This window comes from Pleuronectes platessa, chromosome 17 (genome assembly GCF_947347685.1).
Source record: "Pleuronectes platessa chromosome 17, fPlePla1.1, whole genome shotgun sequence".
Classification (NCBI taxonomy): Eukaryota; Metazoa; Chordata; class Actinopteri; order Pleuronectiformes; family Pleuronectidae; genus Pleuronectes; species Pleuronectes platessa.
The window spans coordinates 5,972,478-5,999,877 of NC_070642.1; the positions used below are offsets into that span (position 1 = coordinate 5,972,478).

Consider the following 27,400-nt stretch of genomic DNA (forward strand, 5'->3'; position numbering starts at 1 on the left):
GCATGACTAAAGCTAAAGCCACTAAATTGTTTATATAATGATGCTTAATTTGTCACCTATGCTGCCACCCTCACAAATTACTTTTTTCCAACTTCTGCCAGTACGGGTAAATATTTATGGAAACATAACTAGATAAAACTAAATGTGTGTGTCTCTTTGTAAGGTATGTGTGTATGTGTGTTTTGATTGGGTGAGTAATTCTGTGCCCATGTGTATGCATTTATCTGGAGATGTACGTATGCACATGCAACACAAACAACCACTTTACACTGTTTTTTAATCTCTGGAAAATAAAACAAAATAGCTTCTTAATCCTTCCAAGGTGCACAGCTGGCTCCCCTTGAAGGTTGTAATGCCCCTTTACTAGGGGCAATAAAGGAAAAAAAGAAAGGGAAATGTCAAAGCGCAGATCACACACATACAGTACTTGGCATTTTTTAAACCCGCCAGGAAGTAGTGAAAATTGCTACTCCTTCACAGCAGGACCGAATGGGGCATTCCAGGGCCACAGGCCAGATTTTTATTGCACAGGATCTGAAAGACTTATTTGTTTATCAGTAACGAGGGTGCTGCACTCAAATCAAATGAAAGGGAATCACAACAAGGTTGTATAAAGGTTAGTTTAAGGCTACAATAAGCTGACCTTGCTGTTGTACCCACCTTTGACCTAAAATGTTGTACTCAGCACAAACAACATCAGCATCGGACTTTTCATTTGTTCGACTATGTGGAGGACCACAAATACCTCCAGGCAGAGATTGTCCTAAAGTGTGCACCCTTATGTCCCAATTATGCATCTCATCAAGACCACAAAGACAAACAAAACACATACTGGAGCCATGATAGACGGTGCTAGATATTTCTGCCTGTATTCCAGACGGAATAAACAAAAGGCCAAGTAAGGATTCAGACTGAAGATGAACGAAATCCAGTTTGATTAAAAGATCCATGAGTTTGAGATGTGGCTCAATAAGTACCCTTTTCCTAAGGCTTATCACATACCAAAAAACACAAAGTGAGTAATTAATACTTTAATACTGTTATAGTCAATACAGTAATAAGTATCAAATGTTGTATCTTTTTATCTCAGATTTCACCACCTTTTTGATGTTAAGGATGTGAATCAGCAACAACCCACCCATAAAATCATTATACGACTTTGACATATTTCCTAGCATTCACATTCATGTTGATGTTTTGGTCCCCAGACTTATATCTATATATAGATGGATGACATGACAGCTCCCCAAAAGTGAAGCCAAAGCGTCTTGATTGCCCCCTTGTGGCTGGCTGCATTAGAGGTCATAAACCACACCTCCTCTATGTTAGTGAATGGGACATGGACCAAACAAAAAAGTCTAAGTTTCTATCAAATAGATTTTTTTCCAAGCTGGTCGTGTGTCATTCCAGGTATTTCTTTTGACACAAATGTATGTTTTCGTCCAGACTTTAAAGAAAGTCTTTATTCTATTTGATGCTATAAAAGGGAAAATGTCTTTACTGACTGCTGAGAATAACTATCGATTGGGCAATCTAATGTAACAGCGGGACCTCCATAACGCAACTATACTGGCTGTGGCTCCAATTGAAGTGATCGCTGCAAGATTGGAGAATTAGTGTCAGGGATAACTTGGCTTAATTTTTTATTGGTGAAGCCAATAAAAGATCTTCCATCTTTATATAAATTCCATGGTCCGGGATTAGCACATTCAACAAGCGTATCTTGGCTAATTCTTAATAGTGTGGCAAGTGTTGCTGAAGAAGTCCAATGACTTGTGTCAAATACTGAATCAAAAATTCCTACTGAAAGACAGAATGAGACACAAACTCAGGGGACACCTCTTCCTAACTTTCACCTCTGAAACTGTGTTTGTAAGTGTGTGTGCGTGTGTTTGTTTGTGACTGTGTGTCTGTTTGTGAGAGAGTGTGAGCATGCATGTGTTTGTGTGAGGGAGTGTAAGTGCGTATGTGCTATGATAAGCTGAGCCATCGGCCACCCCTCTCTGTGCTCCCTCAGTGACTGAACACACAGAGTTGGAATAATCAACACACTGACTATGACAAGCAGCAATCTGTAGTTAAAGACACACAATGAAGATGACCTACAATATCACACATTGGCCCACCTGAGTGAAATTTAATGAAAAACACAGGCAGCCTAGTTAAATCAATCCAAACCCTTATGCTACACTTAGGAAAACGTTCAGCAGTAATGTAAAGTGTGTGCAGTTTGCAGTTAATAGCCTCAAACATGGAAAACCACCATTAGATTCCTTTGAGAGTACATCAGATAGGGGTAGGTCGGGATTACTGTGGTCTCAGCCATATTATTTACAACGTATATTTCCAAAGTAAGATGTAGATTGCAGAGGAAAACATGAAGGAAAAGAACATTTTACCTGCCCAACATCCTCTCTTGTTAAACATCCAATGCCAAGTTCCACATCCAAGCCCAGCAGGGAGCCACGTGTTAGAATATACTGCGCTGTGCAGTACCAGGGTGGGCCGGGATAGTCTGCTCTCACTTCAGCCTGGGATTGATTGTGAAGAGCGGAGCTTGGGGGGGCGTTGTTGCCTGGTTGTAGGTATAAAGCGCCTGTTGTGATCCCGCACACATTTCACCAATTTAACATTGTGTTTTCCCAAATTAGAGCAAACCTGAGAGTACTATGTGATGTGATTAACAAAATGGTATTTGTAAAGATGCTGACGCACATGGCGCCCTGCTTCACATCATGTTACAAACAATAACAGGCTTCAGAGGGGAGAACACTTGTTGGATCCAGAGGGCATGTTTCCCCTCATTTGACCTTTTGATTTGAACAAAACCTTATTATTCTTTAAATAAGAAGCAAGAGAGGGTTTAAGAAATGGGGCCTCTATGACCGTCATTAATTTGTTAACATGTTTCAGTTAATTTGATGTGTTGGATACGTTGAGGCTAAAAAGGTCACAGCTATTAATTCAGCTATCTCTTATGCCAAACTGATTTCCACAGCTCCACATTTCAACACTGAGAAAAAAATGTAAGATCAAATTCCAAGGTCTTGTCGACAGTTTTCCATGCTCGGGGAGGCAACACATTATCTCTGGCCACAATTCATGTGTTAGAAGAAACGATAGAGGAGGGGAAGCATCAGCAAACCTTATCATTTCCATAGATGTCTTTGGTTTTTGTTCAATTGGTACTGAGTTTTCCATGTAATCTTGTCATTACAATTGAGAGCTCTATTTAATTTGCTTAAAGATTTTTCTGACACCCTTGTCGTTCCCTTACCGACAGGGATCCACTGTGTAGAGTTAAGAAAACCTGACCCCCCCATTCACCTCTTTTACAATTTTTCACTGAAACTATGGTTGGCTCCTTTTCTCATCATGCTCTGATTGTGCTTTGACCACTTTGCATGTAGAGGTTCCTGCATGGCTCTATCAAAAACCTGAAGACATTTACTGTGATACAAAACAGGGAACAGCTGCAGGTCCTCACATTCAGATTCTTAATCAATCACATGTTTGGCATCTTTAGCCACTCCAGCAGCGTGGCGCTGGAGATGGAAGCATTAGTTGGTTTGTAGGCAGCTCAACTATTATTGTCAGTTTTGTAGAGACCTTCATTTTACCCAGAAGATGAATTCCCCTGATGTTTTCGCAACAATGACTTTGACATTTCTATTTCTCTCATGCTTCGGTTTAAAACCATAGACATTCTCATGAGCTTCAGTTTTGTGTTTTGTGCTAATTACTGAGTGTTAACATGGTAACACACACACTTCATATGGCAACTACACTAAACATATTCTATACAGTAGAATGTAAAAAATTTCCGGCTGAACCGGTCACGCAGTCCAGTGCTACATTCCAAAATGTCGTTGACTGAGTGAGTTGAGTTTGTGAAAAAGTCCCAACATTGGCCAGTCAAGTGCATCATGACTGTCTGAAGTTACACCATCGGTTGGCCAGCGTTGTTTGGTAATTGTCCTCTTTGGATGTTTTCTAATTGAATTGCCGTTTACAGTTTTCAATTCTCACCCCAGCTCCAGGACCTAAACTCCGCAGTAGTGATGGGGGAGTGGAGCCTCACTATTCACGTCCTACTGACATAAGAACTACCTAAAATGACAGAAACTGTTTTTAAATTAATTTGGTCAAATTATCCAGGTCATAATAAGCTGCTGCACTTTATCTTTCACAAGAGGCGATTCTCCATAATGAGTGTAGGATGGGACTTGACACTTCAGTTGTTACTTTCCAACACCACAAATATCAACCAAAAAAGGTCTAATTATGCACTGTTATACTTGCAAAGATGACACCGACATCAGTTTGGGCCTTCCAGGCAACTGTGTGATAGAATATCAAAGCTTGACATGTCAGTTTTCTATAAACACTGGCATTTGTACACCCTTTACACACAAACAGCCCGGGGATGCAACTACTTCCCATGCAAACACATATGCAGGCTGACATACTGAATCATCACAAGACTTATATAGGTCATTTAAATGTGGTCATCTACCATTGGCAATGAGGCATGCAGAGCAGGGGGATTTCTCTTCTGTCTTAGTGTGTTATGGCCAGTAATGTGGATCAGAGACGACAGACTCTCAGGCCAGAAGGATGGCACGCGAGGTCCTAGGTCCCACGAGGATTCACTTAAGTATATTACTGTAGAGTAAGAGCAGTGTGTGTGTGGGTGGGTGTGTGTGTGGGTGGGTGTGGGTGGGTGGGTCGGTGGGTGTAGTCTGGACACTTTGAGGAATAAGGTCAAACATAGCTGGTTTTCACTTCTACAAAGACTCAGTTTAGGATTAGTGCTGTGGATTTGGTGTAAGATTTGGTTATATATATGGATAGTATTAATTGATAAGTTAGTTTAGGCTGAAGAGGAGGGATGGAGTTTAAATTTATAAGCTTTACCGGTATGTTGAGTGAAGGTTAAGGGTTATGTGAGGGTTTTGAGGTGATTATTGACAGTAAGGGGGTTGCAAGGATGTTGCATGTAATGTCTGTGTAAGCATGTGTGCAGCCTTCGCATGCATATTTATACTTGGCTCTCAGCTTATGTGTGCCCTACGTGTGTGTGTGTGTGTGTGTGTGTGTGTGTGTGTGTGTGTGTGTGTGTGTGTGTGTGTGTGTGTGTGTGTGTGTGTGTGTGTGTGTGTGTGTGTGTGTGTGTGTGTGTGTGTGTGTGTGTGTGTGTGTGTGTGTGTGTGTGTGTTTTTCATGAGTGACATCATGAATGTCTACCACTGGCTTTCATCCAGTTAATCTCTCTGGTCCAGTCTCTCTGAATCATCCTGGATTTATGCACTTACCATGTTTGCTGCAGTAGACGTTAATCAGGCTCAGCTTTATCAAAAGTAAGAGGAATTAATTCTGTGTTGTTTCTCTAGAAGTGTGACAGCCACACATTACAAAAAAGTAAAAAAAACAGTTTAATGAGTCATTCAGATCGCGCTACCATACTATGCTACCATAAGGTATGATGACGTTAAAAAAAAATTGTCAATTCAATGCCACTTACTTTTAGCAAGTTAACTTAGATTAGCGCAGGGACCTAGGTTGTTGACGATTTCTCTGTGAATGTTTCCCATTCACTAAATCTGAGATAGAATTTACTTTAATCCCAGCCAGTTACCTTGCCATAAACTAACCAAGCCTTAATCTCAAATTCAGAGGGCGCCACTCCAGGGAGATACATTATTCAAAGTGCAGACTCTTAAGTGTCCTTCTTCAAACGTCTCAGAATCCACTTGCAGGGCAGCTCTAAAGCTCACAATAAACACATGAGCTGTGTCCAAATTCCGGGGCCGTGGACGTGAACTGAAACTCAATTGATAACGACTGGTCTACCGACGATTTGTGTGACCAGCTTGTCAATCACATGAATCAATCAAATTTTATTTGGATAGCTCGTATTCGCATGTGTGTAACATAGGGCTCAACAAGGTAGAAACAGCTCAGAGAAACCTAAATAAATCAGAGAGAGCAACATGTGAGGGATCCCTCGACCAGGACGAACAGAAGTGCAATAGATGTCACATGTAACTGAACACATCAGCATAATTACAAGACTTACAACATTGGTTAGAGGATTTTTTTTTCGACATAATGGAAAGGTGTGTCAATGTTTACAGTATTTATACATAAGAAAATGTTTGATAGAAATAAAGGGAACAGCAATGACAATTGGTAGATTATGTAATTAAGAATATTGTAAATCAATTAGTCTTGCTGCAATCATAGTCCATGATCATGACCTGCGCTTATATGACACCGTGAGCTACAGATAGCTAGCTCGTTAGCTGTGTAAAAATGCCAAAACGCCTCATCAAAACTGGTTACCTAGCTGTTTCTGGAATTCGTTTTTGGTCCTTCTTCAAGCATACAAGTAAACAAGCACTTACTATATTGCAATATAGATACAACTAGATACTGTAGATCATCTAATCAGAGATCAGAAAAAAGGTAATTTGATATGTGAACCACCTTTGGGAAACACACACACACACATAAATAAAATTTAGATAATTAGGTACTAAGACGCATCTTAACCAACTTTTTCATGTACTTCATCATGAGCCAAATTCCTTAATACTACACATTTTCTTTGATACTCACCCTCGCACATGCATCAGCACTACATTTTTTGACATCGAACGAAACAAGGTAGCCTCTATATTCCTGCTTGTCCAACAGATGAGTCAGCGTTTATAATTCCAGTTGAGTCACCGTTGAGTCGCATAACAGTCAGGGGAAGTGGAGCAGAGAGAACAGACAGCAGAATGTTGGAGAGGGAGAGCTGCTGTGAAAAATCATTATTCATGGTAAAGGACAAATTGACAAGAGGTGATATTGGTGTCACAATAGAGATTGTGAGGAAAATAAAAGAAATGGTCTAAATGGAAATATAATGTCTCAAAGCCATTCAATAACCATAACATGAATGTAATTGTTCACATACTTGCCTGTGTAGGTACTTAACATGTGGATGATATGCGATAGGGAGTGGCGGAGTAAGCAACTTTTCCCACAGACTGCCTGTGGCGGGGGTCAGTGAAGACATGGGCAAACAAAATGTGTGATTTTACAGGAAATTGATTGTGGTATAAAAAACAACAGAGGATCTGAAAAGGGGAAAAAACTTTAAGTGCTAATCGTTCTTCAGTATAGTTAGTATATAACTAAAACGGATTTAGAAAAAGCTAAATGTGACCTAGCCGATGATTCCTCAGTTACACTACGACACCCAGAGAATAACATCGAGTGTCGACCTGTCCATCTTGCTAAGTATGTACTTGTGAAGTGATTGTTTTGACCGCTCCCCATAAATTCTTTGACCTCTTTTACTGCTTGCACATGTCAACACTTGTCACTGAGTCCATGTGACTTCTGTTTTCAAGGCCTGGCCTTCCTTGAAAGTTGGTGGTGTGAACTTACACAAACGAAACTTGAAAACAAAAAAGCTGCTGCATTTCATTTTGAGGGTGGACATGAATGTGTTTACCAAAATCAATGGAAATCCACAAATTTCATCCTCATGTTGGAGGAGAAGTCATGGGATTGCAAAAGTCAGCAGGATATATCCTCTGGGTTACGTCATTGAAACAATGTTGTGGACATGATGTATTGACTGTTAGTCTCTTTAAGCTCAACTATGTAAATCATGTGGAGTCAGACACCAGTGATGTCACTTGAGTAACGTCCTCAGACTTGAGAAACCTTCATCAGATCCACCAAAGACATATAACATTAACTTACCAGTGAAGCAAAGTGTGGTTGCAGCCTAATTTCACATAGTGTTGTTCCAGCCACAAATATTCATATCTCATTTGAACATCTTCTGGATGCCAGTTGAGGTGGATTTGCAGTTTTCCACCAAGGAATGAGAGACATTTTTTAACAAACACATTCAGCCTTGTTAATCATCTTGCTGCCACTCAGTTTATCCTATAACCCTATAGGAGCGAATGCTCTAGAGGATGTTCTAGGACTTGAGAGAAGAGATGAGAGAACCCAACGATATCCACAGGTTAAATTGCAAGAAAAATAGGGCAAGAAAGAGTAATACATGACAGACCTACAAACTCAAAGTGTATGTAATCACACATCATTTCAGAAACTCAGACATACACACATGCATATGGTCAGGGTAAATGAGAGAAAGAGAACTCTGGTGTATTGCATGGAGCTCACTTAAGGCAGTTTGTTTGCTGTGGCATCCAGTTGGTTAACACAGTACACAGCTGCTGGCCTACATTATTCAATAAGAAAGAAATCCAGAAATCACAAGAGTCTTATTTTGTTTTCTTTTTAATGCAATGAATGACTTAGCAGTGGTTAAAGAATGATGACAAGCCCTCTTTCTTTACTTTTAACCTCTAATATCTTTCTCTCTCTCTCTTTCTCTGCTTAGGGGTGGATATCCTGAAGCTGGTGGCGGCCCACGTGGGTACCCATTGGATCGACATTTATCAGTCGCTTGCTAATGCCACGGAGCGTGAGGTGGCAGCCTTCTCCAATGGCTATTCATCGGATCACGAGAGGGCTTACGCAGCGCTGCAGCACTGGACCATCCGGGACAGCGACGCCAACTTGGCCAAGCTGATCAATGCCCTGCACCGACAGCGCCGCATCGATGTAGTTGAGAAAATCCGCTGTGTCATGGAGGACAACCCACAGGTAGGCTAGTTTGATTATGATTTTGGACAAGACATTCTACTGAACACATTAACACGTTTATTCAGAAGAGTGTCAGGTAGTGTTGCAGTCGAGTCCCTAAACTTGAATCTTCCAAAGAAGTGTCCAAGTCAAGTCTGAAGAGTTTAGGTAGTGCGTCATCCTATCAAAGTCGTCATGCACAGAAACCTTGCACACTGAGTCTGATGCATTTCATTATATTTGTTCCAAAGAAAAAACAGTGGTAGATAAAAATGGAAGTGATTTTGTGCTCCTGTCACTTCTTGAAAAAAGGAAAAGAAATAGAAAACATCCAATCCTGAGAACTCGTAAGGAATAAAGTGAATTTTGAATAAAGCAGGAAATCAAACCTTCTCCAAAAACGTATATTACGGACGGGTGTTTTTGAGTTGGTGTGTCATTGTGGTTGACACAATGTGAGATTTTAAATATACCACAATTTTGGGTGTAAAACACAGACTTGGTGGGCAAAGATCTTGATGTCAAATCCATGAAAGCAAAGCGCACGATTCAGGGCATCTGTTAATACATCATTAACTGATGTTATACATAGTAAACTACTTGTAGCCATGGACGACATTAAATAATGATACATTTTTATTATAGTTATCATCATATTATCTTATGTGAAATTATTGAGACCTATTACCTAAAACCTATTAGTCTCCATCATCTGAGTCCAAATGGAGTCAGTGTTTGTCTCCATTGGTTCTCAAGTCCTAGTGGAGTCATGACTCCTTGATTCAAATACTACGACACTGGCGTCAGGAAAACAAACGTGACCTTTGCTGTCTCCGCATCTTTTCAATCTGCGGCTCCATCAACATCACTAGCACAAGCTTCAGTACACTGTGTTCCCTGCATCTCCCCCTCTGAAATTGAATCTGTGAGGAAAGCTTTCTGGTGTGTCCCGCTGAAGCCAGTCCCTGGGGTTCAGCTGCATTCCTCGCATTAAAGCAACAGCTGTCTTCATGAGAAGGATTTGTTGCTTAAACAGTAATTACAGTCACTGCTGCAGACTCTGTCCTATAAAGAGTTTTGGGACGTTTTTGTTGGGATAAGTGAGTTAGCGAGGGTGGAAGTTTCTGTCCTTTTGAGGTCATAGTCCTGCCATTGTCATTCTCAGGACATGGGAGCTGTTGGGATGGATGTTTTAGAGCAGTTAACCTTTTTCACATTTCACGCGATAATGCACAATTGTTACTATAATTCTGTCTCTATTTTTCCCGACCAGCTCGCCGACTAGTTTTGTGCTAAGATTACATTCCTATTCTTGACCTCACCTTCTAAACTCTGATTAGTTTTCCTCCTACTGGTCGAAAATGAAGGGACCTTTTGAATCATGGAACAAACTAGAGCTGTAGGTACGCAGCGGTGGAGGTCCGGAATCAGCCCTGCACATTGATTGTCAACATTTCCCCTCGTACATTTTGCTGTGTGTTCAGATGTGTAATTGCATGTGATTAAAACAAATAGACACAAGTAGATGTCACCTAGCCCATGCCATCAATGTCAATTTGAACATATCCCAGAAGTCATGATCAAAAGTGCAGAGACAAATGAGACAAATTGCATGGACATTCAAAACAAACAGTGCCTCTGCCCTCGCTTATCTCTGCTCTTCTATAAATTGCCTCTATAGGGGCCGAGCTCAGCCTCCATCACACATGCTGACATTAAAGCAGTCTGGTTCATGTCTGCAGCCAGACGCCTGTAATTTAGTAAACGCCTCACATGACTAATCTCACTCATTGGCCCCTCATGCCCGGCCTGGTATCAGTATCGTATTGTAATTGCCTCACAACACGCACACACACACACACAGAAAAACACAAACACTGGGGACACACTGGATCCTTCATCACCATCCACTTTTCTTTCTTTCTTTTTTTTCTTCTAATTTCTTAGAGATTCGTATCGAGTGAGTGCTCTTGACCAACCTCTTCAAGGTCAGTGCTGTCATAATAATATGGTTTATATATATATAGCTCCTTGAATTAACTTTAACAAAGTGCTTTGTAAGTTAAAACAATAGGAAAATAACATTTAGAATTACACATTATTAGAGCACAATACAAAAAATAAAATTACAGATGAAAAAAGGATAACAAATTTGAACATTTATGAAATAGACCGCAAGATCAGAACTAGGAGAAAGGACACCTATAAAAATGTTTCTTTAAATCAGCTTTCAGACACGCACTGAACTCTCCAGTTCCTCCATATTTTCTCTGGAGGAGGTGCATGTGTGAACACAATCACAGTTTTTGCAGACTTTCTCCTCCTGGTTCTCCTAATAAAATGTATTTAGAAACCCAGGAAAAGTCCATGTGTGAACCCAGCAGGGGATCAACCGCTGGATTCATTACCAGCGAGTGGGGGGGTTGATGAAGAGGTGACACACACGTTATAAGAGCCGACACCGGTGTCTGTGTGTTGTCAAGAAAGTCACGTGATCTCCTCAGCTATGTTAGTATGTCACTTCCTGCCTCTGTCTGCTGCACCTAGCTGCTTCACCTCTCTCCTGAATAATGTGGAGGATTTGTTGCTGTTGTGAAAGCGTCTCTTCAGAGAACCTCCTGCTGCGTTGTGCATGTGTGAAAGGGAAACTCTGGGTAAACTCTGTAGCCAACGGAATGGCGAAGAGGACCTTCGCTGAGGACCCCCTTGTTAAAGACAGAAATACACTTGAGATGATACCACCCTCTGTGGGAGACTCAATATATGCACAGAGTCCCAGCCTAAAAACAGGGAACACACAAATGTAAGTGCTTGATTTTGAGAGGACAGTCCTAATATCAAAGTTGGTGTTTAAGGTTTATTTGATAATTACAGTGATGCACAGACAGGAAATGTGGAGCGAGAGTGTGACAGGAATGACATGCAGTAAATGGTCCAGCTCTCCCGGTGTGAGGCCAAACCATTCCCATATGGGGTCACACAAGTTAATTTGTAATGTTATACCTCTGGAGGTGTTGTTTCTGAAAATGAGCATTGCGCTGACTGGAGGTTGGTAGCTCACAACGGTTATTATGGGTAACTTAGTGTCAGTAAAGGCTAAACATAAAGGCAAGTGTGGACATATAATTAAAGTTGGATCAGATTGGGGACAGCTGATTACAACTATAGTGAAAGACAACAACAGAGTTGCTGTGACAGACCTACTGGATATTGGCCATTCAAAAGGTCAGGGTCATTGACTCGTTTCACAGCACGTCAATGTGACTGAAAAATGTTGACGCATCTGTTACATAAGGTCATTATTTGTCATTGAAAAAAAAGGAAATCAGTGTCGCTGCTGGAACAACCGAGCATCAGCTGTCTGATGGATGTTTTCAAATTTGATGTCAGCTGCGGATGAGCCGGAAACAGAAAGAAGAGTGACAGACTTGATTCCCCTGACTTTCGCTCTCATTTCTCCTCATCCTCACTGTGAGCTGAATCACCTCAAAGTACCTGTGTGGAGATTTCCACAAAATGTCTAGACTTAAGTTCTGCTTACATATAAAGTATATCTATAGATGTCAAATCAAAACCTGGAGGAACCAGATCATGTGCCTTCACTAAGGATATGAAATTTTTGGCAACATTTTATCAGCACCACCAGCATACAACACCAAATAATGGAAGAATGTCTCATCCCTCCACTTAACTGAGAAGACATCCATACTACTAAGTTTTTATTTTAAAATGCATCAACTCTGCTACGGATACGTCTGGCCCATGTTTTAGTTTTAAAAACTCTGTTTCAATGGATCAAATTTATTTTCAACTATTAGCATCAATAAATCTTCCAAACTTTGACAAGACACTAGGAACTGTCATTGTTCATCTAAAAAATAGAGACACTGCTGCACCAGACTCAGGGCATCAAGATGCACTATGTATAAGTGATAAAGAGGAGCAATACTGTTTCATTTTGATAAACCCCCCTGTGTATTGTTGATAGATGCCTCGTGTCAAAGACTGCAGCAGATGGAGCTGCCTTCCTGAGGGAAGAGTCACAAACACAACAAATACGAAGGGGAAATGGTGATTTTTCTTTTTTTACTATCTATTTTTAGTCCTTATCAACTCAAAGCAGAGTCCAGATCAGGTTGTCTGCAAAGTTGTCAAAAAGTCAGAGAGCGGTTTGGTTTGAAACTGCAGAAAGTACTCAAGGTTCATGTGACTCCAGGAGCAGATCTGAGTTCTGTTCACATGCACATTTGTAGTGAATCTATGTGCAGCACTTTATCACTTAGCGGTCAATCAGTGTAGTATGTTGTATATGATTTCATTTAATTTTAAATATCATGTACATTACAGTGAGGATAAGATGTGAAGAGTTGAAGGGCAGTTGCATTAGGACCTTGTTGTAACCTTGTGGATGCAACAATTATAATTCTGAGGCCTTTTTTAATCTCCTGGGATCCAATTTGAAAACTTGGCAGGAAAAGTATGTGGGGAAAACTACAGTAATCCTCTAATGATGGACACCTAGCGAAAGATGACGTAGTCTGCCACGTTATAATAAGCGTGTAGTAATTTGTGTTAGACAACTGAAATGGAATCTGTTTTTTAGTGACACACGCACACAGACATCTTTCATCTGCCCTCCGTGTTTGTCCTCTTCCCTCCTCTTTGCTTTTCCACGCCTTCTCATCTGCAAAGTGACTCCACAAAAACATTACAGCCCACAGTAGTCATTTCCCCTGTTGCTGCCACAATGATGCACAATCAAATGCAATTTCTGCCCTAATTGGGTGTTAATGATTCAGGTCCCATTAGATGCCTTTCAGTGGCTTCCACAACGAGCCCCATAAGATGGTAAAGTGGAAACCACATCCATTACTTTGTGTTTGTGTGTGGGGGGGGGGGGGATTTCCCAGAAACTGCGACTATTCTATTAAAGGTAATTCAGAGAGATTATGTGCATATGTTTGTGAGTGTATTTGACATTCGGTATGCTTTAATGTCATCTGGGCCCAGACTTATCCATTGAAAATCTACTTTAGTGGTGAGGGCTGAATGCACCATGACATCATAGAGTCTCTAACCGTGGGTCTGGGCTGAGGTTCTAACTTAGCGGCAACTTAGTTAATAGCTCATCTGTGTGGGGAGTCATTACAGCCGAGTGAGATTGATCTAACTAATCAAAGTTTGACCCTTGTGTGGTTCTGTCCCCTGTGCCCTTCACACTGCAGCAGTCTGCCTGCTCTGCCAGTGAGGCTGGATGACTCTGAATGTGTGTGGACATATGAGTGCTGGGCTGTGTGCCAAGTGTGTGTGTGTGTGTGTTTGTGTGTGTGTGCATGTATGTGTGTGTGTGTGTGTGTGTGTGTGTGTGTGTGTGTGTGTGTGTGTGTCTGAGCCCCGTGTCCCCCACAGACCCTTGTGCTGTTCTGACAGGGGTAGTCAGCAACTCCGCCTGATCCTTTTCTACCTCTCTCTCTCTGGCTCTCTCACACACGCACACAAACACACACACATACATACATACATACATACACACCCCTCACACACACACACACAGTGCTGCTGCACCTCCATCCTTAGCAGCCCATGCTGCCAGCATAAAGTAATCAGAGTCCGTGTGGCCTCAGACAAAGTGGCAGACGAGTACGCAGTGTGCTCACTCTGGGTGGTCAGTGAAGGGACAGGGCTTTCACGTGGCAGTGGGCCGGTAATGTTTGTCACATCCTGTATATCATGCAGAGAGAGGCTACTGCCTCACCCCATATGATGCCACCAACTAAGACATAACACAAATCAAAGGTTATTCAGAGGAAAAAGAGATAATTAGGTAATTTGACCTCCTGGATTTTCAAACTAGGACTAGAAGTGAATCTACCAAAAGCAATTTCTATTAGACACATGTAACTTCCAATGTTGGTTGGCCGCTTTATTACCTTATCACATATACATGTATTGAGATCAGATGCATATACGATGTACACAGACATTTTATGGAAACCTCTTACAATTTCACCTGTTTTTCACCCATGCAGACTAAGTGAAAACATTATCTTGATGTTTCTTGGCCTTTACACCACCTTCACATCTAGTTTGGGCATAAACCAGCTAAGACAATAAAACATGAACTTCTAGTTGGAGGTGACAATAAAACCCAGTTTTTTAACCTGTAAAATGCTGATATTTGAGGCTGTAATGATTGTCGCTGATGATGGGCAGCTGTCGCTAAGGGCGTTTAAGTGATTGTCCACTAACCAGAAGGACTTGTGCTCCAATATTATGTAAATGTTAAGAGGAGAAGTTGGAGAAATGTTCTTGACTGGGGAAAGTGAGTTTCACTCTCCCTTCCGTTGTGCTCTTTAGCAAGACACTGAAACCGTAGAGTGGCACAAACTCTCTGTTTGTATTCAGCAGTGGCTCCTCCTTGTCGCTCTCTTCTGGATTCGGACGATGGTTTTAAAGCTGCTGCGACTGGCTGAACTATCTATTACATCACAGGGTAATTAAATGAAAGCAGCGTTCATTGCAGAGAACAGTGTTTGTTTGGACACAGGCCCTATATCACAGTATGGGGTCCCGCTATAGGAAGAATGTGAAGCAAGATGTTACTGGGGGAGCCAGTAGAATTAAACTTTAATGTGATAAAATAAAGAGAGAAGTGAGTATCAGTTCAATCAGTTCAGTATCAATAAATCCTGATAGCTGAAAATGCATTGCTGAGATAGCTGAATTAAATCAAATTTAAATTCAGACTTTGGAAGCCAACTGTTAAGCAACTAGTAAACTAATAGGAAATAAAAAAAACAATTAAACAGAATTTCTGAGAACTGGCTGAAAAGCTGTGTGTTGTTTTGAACACGTTTAGAACTCTGCCACGTTGCTTATTAGACTTATTTTTCCTAGTATTTTTCTTACATATCCACCGACTTCCTGTCCCCTGAAGCTGCTGAATTTGTCGCCCTCTCTGGGTCTGTGTTTTAATTTTTCTGCATTCTGCTCACTTAAAACAATCGTTCCAGTTGCATCTGCTGCTCTGTGACAGTCCACGGCCTCGGTCACCGTGTGCACATGTGTCTGTGCACGCATGTATGCATTCCTTTGTGAGCGAGACAGAGCATGTTTGTTCTGTCAGAATCACGCTCAGCCCGGTGACCCAGACATTACGGAACAGAGAAAGAAAACACGAGAGACGGAGAACAGCACCGGCGATTCTGTGTCCTGTTGGAGCTCATTCAACAGACCTGATACTGAACTGAACAGGAAATAATCAGACAAAAACAAAATATTTTCCCTCAACCGTTTCTTTCTCTTTTCATTTCCAGTGTGTGGTGAGTGAAATAACATCTTCAGTGCTGTGACCTTCAGGCTAGAGTGGGTTCATGTGGAGAAAAACAAGACGTGGTCTCATGATCTCATTCCCAAACCAGTCGCTACTGGTTCAAACCACAGGTTCATTACCACACTAGAGAGAGAGGGAGAGAGAGGGAGAGACAGAGATAGACAGAGATAGAGGAGTATGCAACAATATAGAGAAAGAGAGACAGGAGAAGACTGGGAGATGGGGAGAAATAGAGAAAATGTGTCTGAGGAGGAGGAAGATGAAACTTTTCATAAGGATGAGTGGAGAGATGAAAAAAGAGAAAAGAAAGGAGTGACAATAGAAAAGGAGCAAAATTTGGAAGTAACATTAAGTGATGGTGGTAGAGGCAAATGACAGGATATGAAGCCAAAAGGATAAAACATTTACGAAAGGAAAACAAAGGTAAAGGAATAATAGGTTAAAAAAGAGAGTTACAAGAGAAAATATATCAAGAAAAAACACTGGCATCGTACCTCAATATGCAAGTTATATTCATTCAATGAAATCACCACAACACTCTTCCTCAGGCAGTATCAAGGGGGAAGAGGAGGGAAAGAGAGCGAAAAGAGTGATTGAATATTGATAGAAAAAGTACATGTGGGGTGAAGAGTTGAGAGAATCAGGCTAAAGCCACAGTATTTCGTGATCGCATGAAAACGCATCAACTCTGCTACGGATACGCCTGGCGTCCCCACCTCTCTAGCTATTACTGCTGGGTCGGTTTTACGTAGTTTGAAAAATCCGGGGCAGCGATTTAGTCTGGACGGTCAGAAACAGAAACATTGCGAGACAATGACACAGACACTCACAACCGCTTGCCAATTGGGTCTTTTCAGTCTTGACGTGGCTGATTAGTCAGGCGCCTATCACATGACCCCCTTTCAGAACAAAACAACCAACATTAGCCTCAGCTACCAGTGCAGAATGTATTAACGCAACATGGATAATCAATTTTAAGTGTTGCTGACCCTGTTGTCTTTGCTGACAGCTGTTGTGCAGTTAAACTCTGTATTTTACCATTTTAGACCTGTTTTCAAGAGAAGAAGATGAGCTTTTATTCAAGCAAGCAATTTTTAGGCATTTTAGGATTAAAGCGCATACAGAGCCAAAACACTTGTGTGGGCAGAGTCTGTTTTAGTTTGAAAACAGTAGTTTGTGTACGATGGATGCAGCCTGAGAGACAACAGAGATACAGTACAATGATGTTGCATTCAGTGTTTCATAAATGCAGGACAGAAGTTCATGTGCTCCATGAGCCTGATGCATCTGTGGTAAATCAAACGTTGATGTTTCTCCTCTTCCTTCTCCCCTTCTCCCCTTCTCCACCTTTCTTCACGGTCCACTCCTCCCCACTCTCTGTCTCCACCTACAGTTTGACATCAACCAGCTGATGACCTCGGTGAATGTAACCAAAAGCCTCAGTCCGGTCCACAAGGCGCTGGATTCTCCCAGCAGCGTTGGAGGCGGCAGCAACCGCAGCGGTGGCAGCGGCAGTAGTGGTAGCGTGGGTGTGGAGCAGTCGCCGTCGGACCGCACCAAAGGCTTCTTCCCAGACGAATCGGAGCCTCTGCTGCGCTGTGACTCCACCTCCAGCAAAGACTCCGCCCTCAGCAGAAACGGCTCCTTTATTACCAAAGGTGAGAGGCTAATCAACAGGAGTGGCTCATTGCTTCTGCGAGGCACCCAACCTTTATACATACACATTGGCTTCAACAGAAACAGTGCTCTTTAATTTTGAATGGGGTTACATCATGTGTTGCTAAAAAATGGCTCTGGCCAATCAAATGATGTTTAAACAAACACTCAAACGCAGTCACTAGCCAATCGAATCATGTTAATGCCTGTGCCTGGTATTACTTCAAGCATGGCACCTTAGCATGAGAGGCAGCTATGTTGTGTGTCCCGACTAGACAACTGGGATTGTTTTTTTTCATTTTCATTACGATGAGTGTTAAACACACCCTTTGTCAAGCGTTAAAGCAGCATGCACATGTGAATGCTCACTAACTTTTAGTTACATAGTTTTACTCTTTATTTACAAAGAAAAATACTGGCATCCGTCATCTTTTATCAGTGGCTGAAATTAACTTTAAAGGTTCAGTGTGTAGAACTTAGTCACATCTAGTGGTGGAGTTGCATGTTGCAGCTGAATACCCCTCAAATATTAAATACTTAAACCTTCAGTTGTCATAAAAAGGTGTTAAGATTGTCCAGGACTTGATCCTGAAGAAAATGTTATGTATAAATATTTAAATATAAAGAGCCATTCTATGGTAAAGAAAACAACTCTAGGTACATTTTAGATGAAACACACTAGAGAAAACACCACTAGGGTAAGTTAATATTTAATTTCGGCAAAGATCTCTTTCACCTAAATCTTACACACTGAACCTTTAAATGTTAAGTTCCAGCCCAAAATATATTCAGGGATATAATCTAGTTACTTAAGTTTAAACTGAATGTGTTTCTTGTGTTAAGTCCATATAAGACTAGAAGGGTATCAACAGACCTACATCAGAGATTATGTCAAACAATATACACCAGACTTCAGAGAAAAAAATATATCTTCATCGTAGATGATCCAGATCTACCTGAACATTAAATGGATTCTTCCCTGGCACATGTGTCGCTCCTCTACCAAGTTCAATGTAAATTAGGTCAGTACTTATTTGTGTAAATACTGCTGATAAATAAATAGACATGGCTGAAAACATAATCTCTTTGGCAGAGGTCATTCTTTATAAAAGAAGACACAATCAATTGTAAATGGTTTACAGACGATATACATTACTTTACATTTCATTTAGCTGGCGCTTTTATCCAAAGCGACTTACAATAAGTGCATTCAACCACAAGGGTACAAACCCAGAACAACAAGAATCAAGAAAGTACAATTTTCTCCACAAAAAAAAAAACGACAAAGTACTATAGGTAAGTGACATTTAAGGGCTTTCAAATCGCTACATTTATTGTTTATTTTATTTTTAAAAAGGACGTCACTGTCATACAGCAGACACCTTAGACTTTTTCTGGTTAGAGAAAAAAACACAAGATAAAACTCATCTGCAGTTAAAGGGGAAGAAAATGTCTCCAAGTTATGAAAACATGAATCAATAATCTTGTGAATAATTCAACATGTAGAAGCAGCATATTGACACTGAGAGAGTCACTCTGCTATTAATAGCATAGTATAACATGGAGTAGTGATATGACCTATGATGGGGACTGATGGCGAGTGTGTTCATACTCTCCCGTGTGAAATGTGTGTCTGATTGATATCATATTCATTTGGAGATATAAAATGTTTTCATGTCGGAGCAACATTCAGTATGTGATCTTATACGTTGTAGCCCAAAAAGAAATAGAAATAGCTACACAGTGTTTCCCTTCATCTAGCATTATTAACAGTCGATGTTATTATACCTGAGGCAACTCAGATGATGACACAGGAAAAAATGTGTCTTGAGTTTTCCCATGAAGAGATATTTTATCATGGCAGAGTTTCAGTTGACAAACCCACTGTGTTTATAGAACAGTCTTCTCTACTGCACCATGAGGGTTGGTCACACCTGAGGGATACTTTCCTTTTCACACCATTTCTCATCTGGGGCAACTTTTTGGCTGACAACTTTCCGTGTATCAACTGACCTGTAGAGATAATTTTGATACATTTTAAAATCTCCAGAGCATCATTAATAAATAATTATTTATTATCCAATGAATACTCCTGCTTGTGCAGATACAGATTTTATTAGCTAATTCACATTCTTATCACCCATGACCAATTATTCTGACGCTCACTGTGACTCAGATTTTATGAAAATGATGTGACAGCAGCTGCCTTCATTGCCATCATGGATGTGTTGGTGCCAATCGCCCTCATGTGGCCCTCCTGGGTATTGCCCTTGAATCAAACTGATAGATTTGCTCACATCAGATATTTTATAATATTTTTATGTTGATAAATAATAGTTTAGAGATCAACGGAGACTATTCTTTCAACATTTTTGAATATTCCTGAAAAGTATAAAGATTTTGACACAGTTTTTTGCTCGAGGGTTGCATTCTACATATTTTTTCCTGTTTTTAAAAATGTGTTATAACTTAAAATTATACAGAAATCTATGTTATTTAATGAAAACAGATTATTACAGCGTAATGTTAAAAGAGTCATCCAGATTTCCTGTTAATGGCTTGAAGCGAGTAGAAGTTCCACATCTTGACTTGCCTGTCATTCAGAGATAAGTATTTTTGACCTGTTCATGTTAGTTCTTAGGAACATAATTAGAACATTCACTCTTTATGAAAGTCAAGGTACATAGTATGGGTTGTCAGAATTATCCCTTTAAATCTAGCTCAGAGCAGGTCCTCCTCCATGGAGCCCGCCATGTTCCTACAGTAGCAAAGAACTGACAAACCGAACACTGGCTTTAGAGATTTTTACATACTTTGAGGGCCATTACAGTTTCTCCTAAACATTCCAAAAGGGTTGTGAGGCAAGGGATACTCAGTTGGCTGCAATATATAACTTCACCACTAGGTGCAACTAAATCCTACACACTGAATCTTGAATCTATTGTTGCTATAAAGACATTTATTATAGCAGCTATTTCAACAACTATTTCTCTTCTCCGTTTTCCCTCCAGAGAAGAAAGACACTGTGCTCCGGCAGGTGCGTCTGGACCCATGCGACCTACAGCCCATCTTTGACGACATGCTGCACATCCTGAACCCAGAGGAGCTGCACGTGATCGAGGAGATCCCGGACGCCGAGGACAAGCTGGATCGCCTTTTTGAGATTGCCGGAGTCAAGAGCCAGGAGGCCAGCCAGACGCTGCTGGACTCGGTCTACAGCCACCTACCAGACCTGTTATAGTGGAGAAAGGGAAGAAGGAAGCACACAGATGTAATGAATCAGTGCAGGATTAATTTCCATGTAAGGGTATGAGTCAGATGTGGGGTTGTTCAGATCAGTTATTTGATCTGACAGAGTCGGACTTGCCGCGTCATTCTGTCGCATGATCGCTCCCTATTTACCTTCCAGTGTCCCTCCTCTGTTGTCTTGTTCGTACACAATATTATTCCTCCAAAACACCTCCACTTGGACACAGGGTCAATAATCAAGGTGTATTACAGAAGTATTCTGACCTTAATAGAGTTTCAAGAGCCTCTGAATTTATGAAAAGTTTGGTTAAAAAGGAGCTGAACATGTATCGACTCCATTGATACAATTCTTTAAAACCACTTTCTGAATTGTTCAATGCCTTCATATTTAAAGATTAATATCATTGTGTTTTAGTTGGTTATGCCAATCCTTCAATCAGGCTTCTCTTGCCTTTAACACAGATTTAAATAGCATGACAGTCATCATCACAGTAAGTGATGGCAAGGAATATGCTAACACAGACAATAGTAGATAAGCTATAACTCTAAATGACACTGGTATTACTCTTTGGTTTCAAAGGGTATTTAAGGTTCCCATAATACACATTCACAGATATTTTGTCGAGGTATGAACTGATCCACAAATCATGTGCCTGAGCTTGTTGCGGTCCCTTACCTCATCCCTCCTGCTCTGCCTGTACCTGGAACCGATCTTCTGTGGACATGCCTGGCGTCCACCCTTACTACGCTAAAACTGAGAAGTTTGGAAATTCTGCTGGTCCAGTTGAAAATTCTGGGGCAAATTCTGCGGTTCTTTTCAGTCACGATGTATTCCTTATCGAGTCGTCAGGCTCGTATAGCATGACCCTCTTTCAGAATAAAACCACCGACATAAGCTTCTGGTACCAGTGTAGAACGCAACCTGGATGTTCATTAAAAGTTCCACTGCATCATCAGTCCATGAAATGAAACCCCTGCTCTTGCTTTTCACCATTGTTTACTTCATTGTTTATAACGTAGCTCTTTCTGCCACTAACAACCAAATGCTTCATGTTTACACCGGTACACACATGTCCAGTGTACATGAGTCGCTGCGTGATACATGCATTTTCAGGTGTGTTAGTGTGGAAGGGGACGTAGCCTTAGCTGATAACCACTTTGCTTGACCAACAGGTAGCAGCGTTTAAGATTAAGGAGCTGACCTACAGTGCTGGAACCAAAGACATATATCAAAAACATCATATGACACAAATGTCAGATTAATTCAGTATTTTAATACTGGAGTGATATTTACGTTATTTAATATTGTGATATATGTCTTTGCCCTGATCTCTTTGCTTTTGGACAAATGCTACAAAACATGCCTGTTTCTATGGAAACCACAGCTATATGTCTAAACCCTTTTAGATATGTTGCTTTGGAAGCTTCAACGCTGTCGCAATCATGGACAGTGTTCAGTGAATACAGATGGTTGAGCGATCAAAGGAAAAACCAACGTGAAGTGTCTTAGTGAGGTGTTTGTCTCTGGACTCTACTGGAGGGATGATCACCATCCTTCTAAATCCTATTCCGTCAGTATTGATGGTGGTGGAGAGCGCTGTCTAGGATAGGTGTTTGCCTTTGATCCAGTTTCTCCACTTAATCTCCTGGTCTTTCCCTTAATTCTTCAGCCATTTGTATTTCCACCAGTACGCACATTCACGCCTGTGCTCGCCATCCCTGTGCACCTCAACTAACGTAGCGTGGATGAAGTGATCTTGAACCACTTCGGGGCTTCACATCAGCGTGGCTTTGGATCAGATGCCCGTGTCTGAGGGCTACATGCTCTATGTAGTTCAAATGTAATGATGACACACTAACTATTTTCTATTGGAGACATGTATTTTCTGTGTCCTTCATTTTCTCTTTGTTTAGTTCTGAAATGCTGTTAACTAATTTTTCTGTTGTAACCTCTTTTTTTTACATTTATTCGGATTCATTATGTTATTTGTTAGCGTTTTTTACTTTTACGTCATGTTTTCACGGGCATTCAGATGATTTTCACCCTGCTTTGCATTACGAGACAACCTGGTTGGGATGTAATGCATACTCCATACTCTACTTGAAGACTACTCGTGGTTCCTTGATTTAAACGAGAAGGAAGTGATGCATCCTTCACTTGCTTCCATGTTCGCCATTCTTAAAGTAACGGTACAACTGAAAAGATCCACCAAAAAGAAGAAAAAAAACTTATCAAGGTTTTTACAGACGCCACGACGAGAGCAGCGAATTGATACGACTGTTTTCACTTAGACAGTAGCAATCAAAAATACTGTGGTGCTCGACGTGAACTCTCACCGGTTAGCCTGGCAACAAGTGGGGGGGGGGGGGACTCACGACTATTTAAAGTATTCCAGACTGAATGAGGGAGAATGAAGGCTGTGCTGCTGTGGACGATGATGGTGATGATGAAGATGAGGATGTGTGAACTTGCTCTCTCCACTGCGCTGTGGTGCAGTGAGAGCTCTTTGTTTTCTAAGGTGGTCTGAGAGGATGAGGGGGATGATGTGAGATGGAGTGGATGATTGCATTAAAATTTCACGTGTATAACCAGTATGTTTACTACTATGTAACCTCTTAAAATCAAACTATTAAAACTCAAAAAACATTTGTTATAATATTGTGTGCTGTTGTCATTTATTCAGATTCTTCTATATGATAAAAAAATCGGATAATTTCTGCTTATAGGTTTACAGAGCCCCTAAAATCCTTTCAGGTGATTATTTTTTAATATCTTGAATGGACAAGATAATCGCCTTGTTGGAACCAGTTCATGTTCATGCGGAAGATTCCTATAAGAGACATACAAGAGCAGCACGTGTCGGAATCATTGTTTCTTGTTCTCCTTTCAGGATCTCAAGATGGCTCCCTCCTATGGCGGTAATGCATCTAGCTATGCTCTGGTTTTGATTTTTGATCGTGTTGAGTTAAGCCAGGTTTGCATTTGTTAAGTTGTCTTTAGTAAATTCTTGTTTATCTAAGCCGTGACTGTGCGGAGCTGACTTTTCGATTTGCTACTGAACAAGCTTTACAGGTTCTCTCAAATTTGGCTATGTGCACTTTGTCTCTGTAGTATTTAAACAATCTGCAGGAACATTTTTCCAAGGTGTCTGTTATGTCCTGTCCTGGATTGGCAGAGATAAATCATGATAACCCTAATCCGATTCCCATTGTCTCAGGAACCGCCTTCTGATCATGGCCTCGTTCTGGCATCTGGATCGTTCACTCAAAACACATGCCAACTTGCACCGGACAGTTCGAAACGGACAGAGAAGCAGACCAGGACAACGGCGACGAAGACGACAACGATGACAACAAAGACTACTACCCAGTGGCTGATGCTGCTGCATATTCGTCATCCTGGGAGGATGAAGAACAAGAAAAAGGAGGACAAGACCAGACAAGTACAGGTCCCGGGGCAAGGCCGCCGCCAGCCTGTGGGACATCGATATAAGGCCTGTTCCCACTCTCTTCTATCTCTTTCCATAATCCCTCCAAGGTGAGAAGGCTGTCCAGCCTCTTTTTCTGCATCGCCGATGGTAAAAGACTGGCTACTCCAGCTCACATTTTCACTTTCCATTCAACTCTTCTACCAGCAACTGAGCTAAACAGCTCAACAGAACTATGAAGGCCGTAGCCACACAACCAGCCAGACGACCTCCCAAAACACAACTGGGCTTAATAAGTATAATAGACTAAGCAAGACTGTTTATTCGATTCTGTGTGATGTTATTACATTTGATTGGTGTTGTGATATTTTTATTTGAAACAAAGGTTAGTTTGTTATGCTCTTCACAGTCTTGTTTTGCATATCTCTCTGACTCTTTCTCTGACTTAGCATCAACACGCTCAACTTTCCTTTCGTGTGTTTTTTCTTTGTTGTAGATCTCTCACTTTACAATGTGCAGCAGGGCAGTTTGTCTCCAGTTACAATGACAGTAGACGCTTTTTAATAAGATTCTTTTTCGTGTTGCGTGTGTGTGTGTGGGGAGGGGGGGGGGCCTTACTGAAAGCACGACAACATGTTTCTGTTCCCAGCAATTCCCATAGAACAGGTTATCTAACAGAGCAGAATAGAGGGCGTGCATGTAAGATAACAATGTTACTTTCTGTCAGCCATGTTGAAGGTCAGACAGCAGCTAATAAAGCTATGTACAGCTTAGTGAAATACAAATAAAATGTGCATCTCTTTGTGAATTAAATTAATCATTGAATTTGTTTTTAAAGACTACTGATGAGACAGGGGTACCCCAGGTACCCCCTGGCCCCAGCCCTGGATCAGAACCTGTGTATAGTGAGATAAATCTTTAGTGTTTGCTAGGATTACCTTCTTTGTGTGTTATAATGTATTACAACTGCAGAAGTACGATGAGCCGTAAACTGCAAATTAAGAATGCAGTACTTTTTTGTCTATTTAATTGTACTTTTCCTTCAGTAAAATGTTGAAGTACTTCATCTACCGCTGTTATCATGAGGTTCCTATATCATATTTTAAGAAAAATGGCACAATGATGTTAAGTTACAGATATTATTAAAACTTAATAGGTTGTCTGAATATTGCAGATGATTCAAAGTTGAAACCATCCAAGCAATGTTTTATTTGATCATTTGCATATAAGAATCAAACTCTGCTGTCACAGTGGGGCCACCACCCTGACAGAACCAGAGATACTTGCTCTGGTTTAGGTTGTAGTTTTAAATTACACAAGTAACCGACTAAGCGAAACAAAAATGCATTTAAGAGGCAAAAAATTCTTACGGCAGGTGCTGAGAAACCTGCAGAGCGAGTCCTCCAGCTCTTTACCTCCTGTTCTATGTGATTGCAATTGTGCACAGCAGTTATGGAATCAGTTGCTGGGATTGAGCAAACACAGCAGGAAACCAGGTCGGTGTCAGATGGCCTGATTAAGGGATTATACTAATTGCCACCGGTCTGACTCTCTGACTTTAAAACAAAATCAACAAATCCTTAAACAAAAAGTCATCTCACAAAATCATTTCTCTTGCAGTTTTCATCACACACTGATGACAAATCACTATTCTGGCGTGATACTTTTATCTGAAACATCACATTCAAAATCAAAGAATCTCAAGTTGAGCTGATTGGAAGAGAGGCAAGATGATTGGGCCGTACGTCACTCAGAAAACTGAGGAAATGGTTTCTAGTTTCAGATTATGCACTTCTCTCACTTCAAGGAGACAAAATCACTGTAAAATTATGCATATCCTTAAGGTAAATTTCCACTTTTAATGAATGGAACCTGTTGTTTTCAGTGAATTGCAGTATAATCTGCAAAAGGTTATCAGTCTCGAGGAAGCATGTCTCTTGTTACCAATCCAGGTTCGGTTGTAGAGTTTGCATGTTTTCCCTGTATTGGCATGGCTTCCTCCCACAGCCCCAAGACATGCAGGTTCGGGAATAGATTAATAAGAAGCTCGAAATTACCCATCGAGTGTATGAGTGTAGTGCATTAAAATGTTCATTTTTACGAGAACGATGAACTGAACGCAACTTAATGACAAACAATGAATTTGAACGGTGAACACGTTCATACTATCTGAGGTCTAGCCCAAAAGTTACGGAATGTTTTCCTTCTCCTGAGGAGAGACGTTGTCTAAATCGAATGCTTGCACCGTCTGATAAAGATTCCGACAGTAAAAATCTCACCTTTCTGTGCAAATTGTGTCCTCCTGTACTGAAAAAATTGTGTGCGCTTCGACGGACAACGCTCAAAATTTTGTTAAGCTTTCAACTGTTTTGGAGAGAGTGTTGCCATTACTGATGCAGCGGATGAAGCAACTGAAGATGATGCATCAGAATCTGGCCCTGCTAGTGAGAGCCTGCACCTCTCTCAGATTTAGAATTAGAATCAGAATTCTTTTATTTGCCAAGTATGATTGCACATACAGGAAATTGCCTTGGTGTCGTTCGTTGGTGCACTGAACATAAAACAACAATATAAAAACAACATAAAACAACAATATGGAACAAAATATATACAGTACCAGAGTTATGGGCACGTGCGGTGCTAAGGTGCAGAGATTGGTGATAGTGCCAATAATATATCAAGTATAAATTATGTGCAGGGGGGGGGGCAGAGTCAGTGTGATGCAGAGTCAGTGTGATGCAGGGGGCTTGTTTGTGAGCCCCACTGCCATAGGGAAAAAACTGTTCAGATGGTGCGAGGTTTTAGTCCTGATGGCCCGGAACCTTTTTCCGGATGGAAGTCTCTTGAAAAGGTTTTGACCGGGATGGGAAGGATCAGCAACGATCTTGCGTGCTCTCTTACTGGTCCTGGAGTGGAACAGGTCTAGGAGAGCCAGCAGGTCACAGCTGATGACCTTCTCAGCTGACCGAATGATCCGCTGCAGTCTGCCCTTGGCAGTGGAGGCTGCCAAGGGCCGCAGGAAGAACATCCTCTGCTGGGCCTTCTTGATGGTGGAGGTGATGTTCTCCGTCCA

The 27,400-nt window shown here is 41.1% G+C and overlaps 1 protein-coding gene across 1 annotated transcript in view; it reads left to right on the top strand.

The window, feature by feature from the left end:
• Window positions 1–23,556, top strand: part of tnfrsf21 (tumor necrosis factor receptor superfamily, member 21) — a 40,789-nt gene extending 17,233 nt beyond the window's left edge. Inside the window, exons 4-6 of the mRNA XM_053445183.1 lie at window positions 8,417–8,682; window positions 17,388–17,652; window positions 20,662–23,556. Coding sequence (XP_053301158.1) covers window positions 8,417–8,682; window positions 17,388–17,652; window positions 20,662–20,891 — 761 coding nt within the window. The 3' untranslated portion in view covers window positions 20,892–23,556. The remainder of the gene's footprint in view (window positions 1–8,416; window positions 8,683–17,387; window positions 17,653–20,661) is intronic.
• The last annotated feature ends 3,844 nt before the right edge of the window (window positions 23,557–27,400 follow it).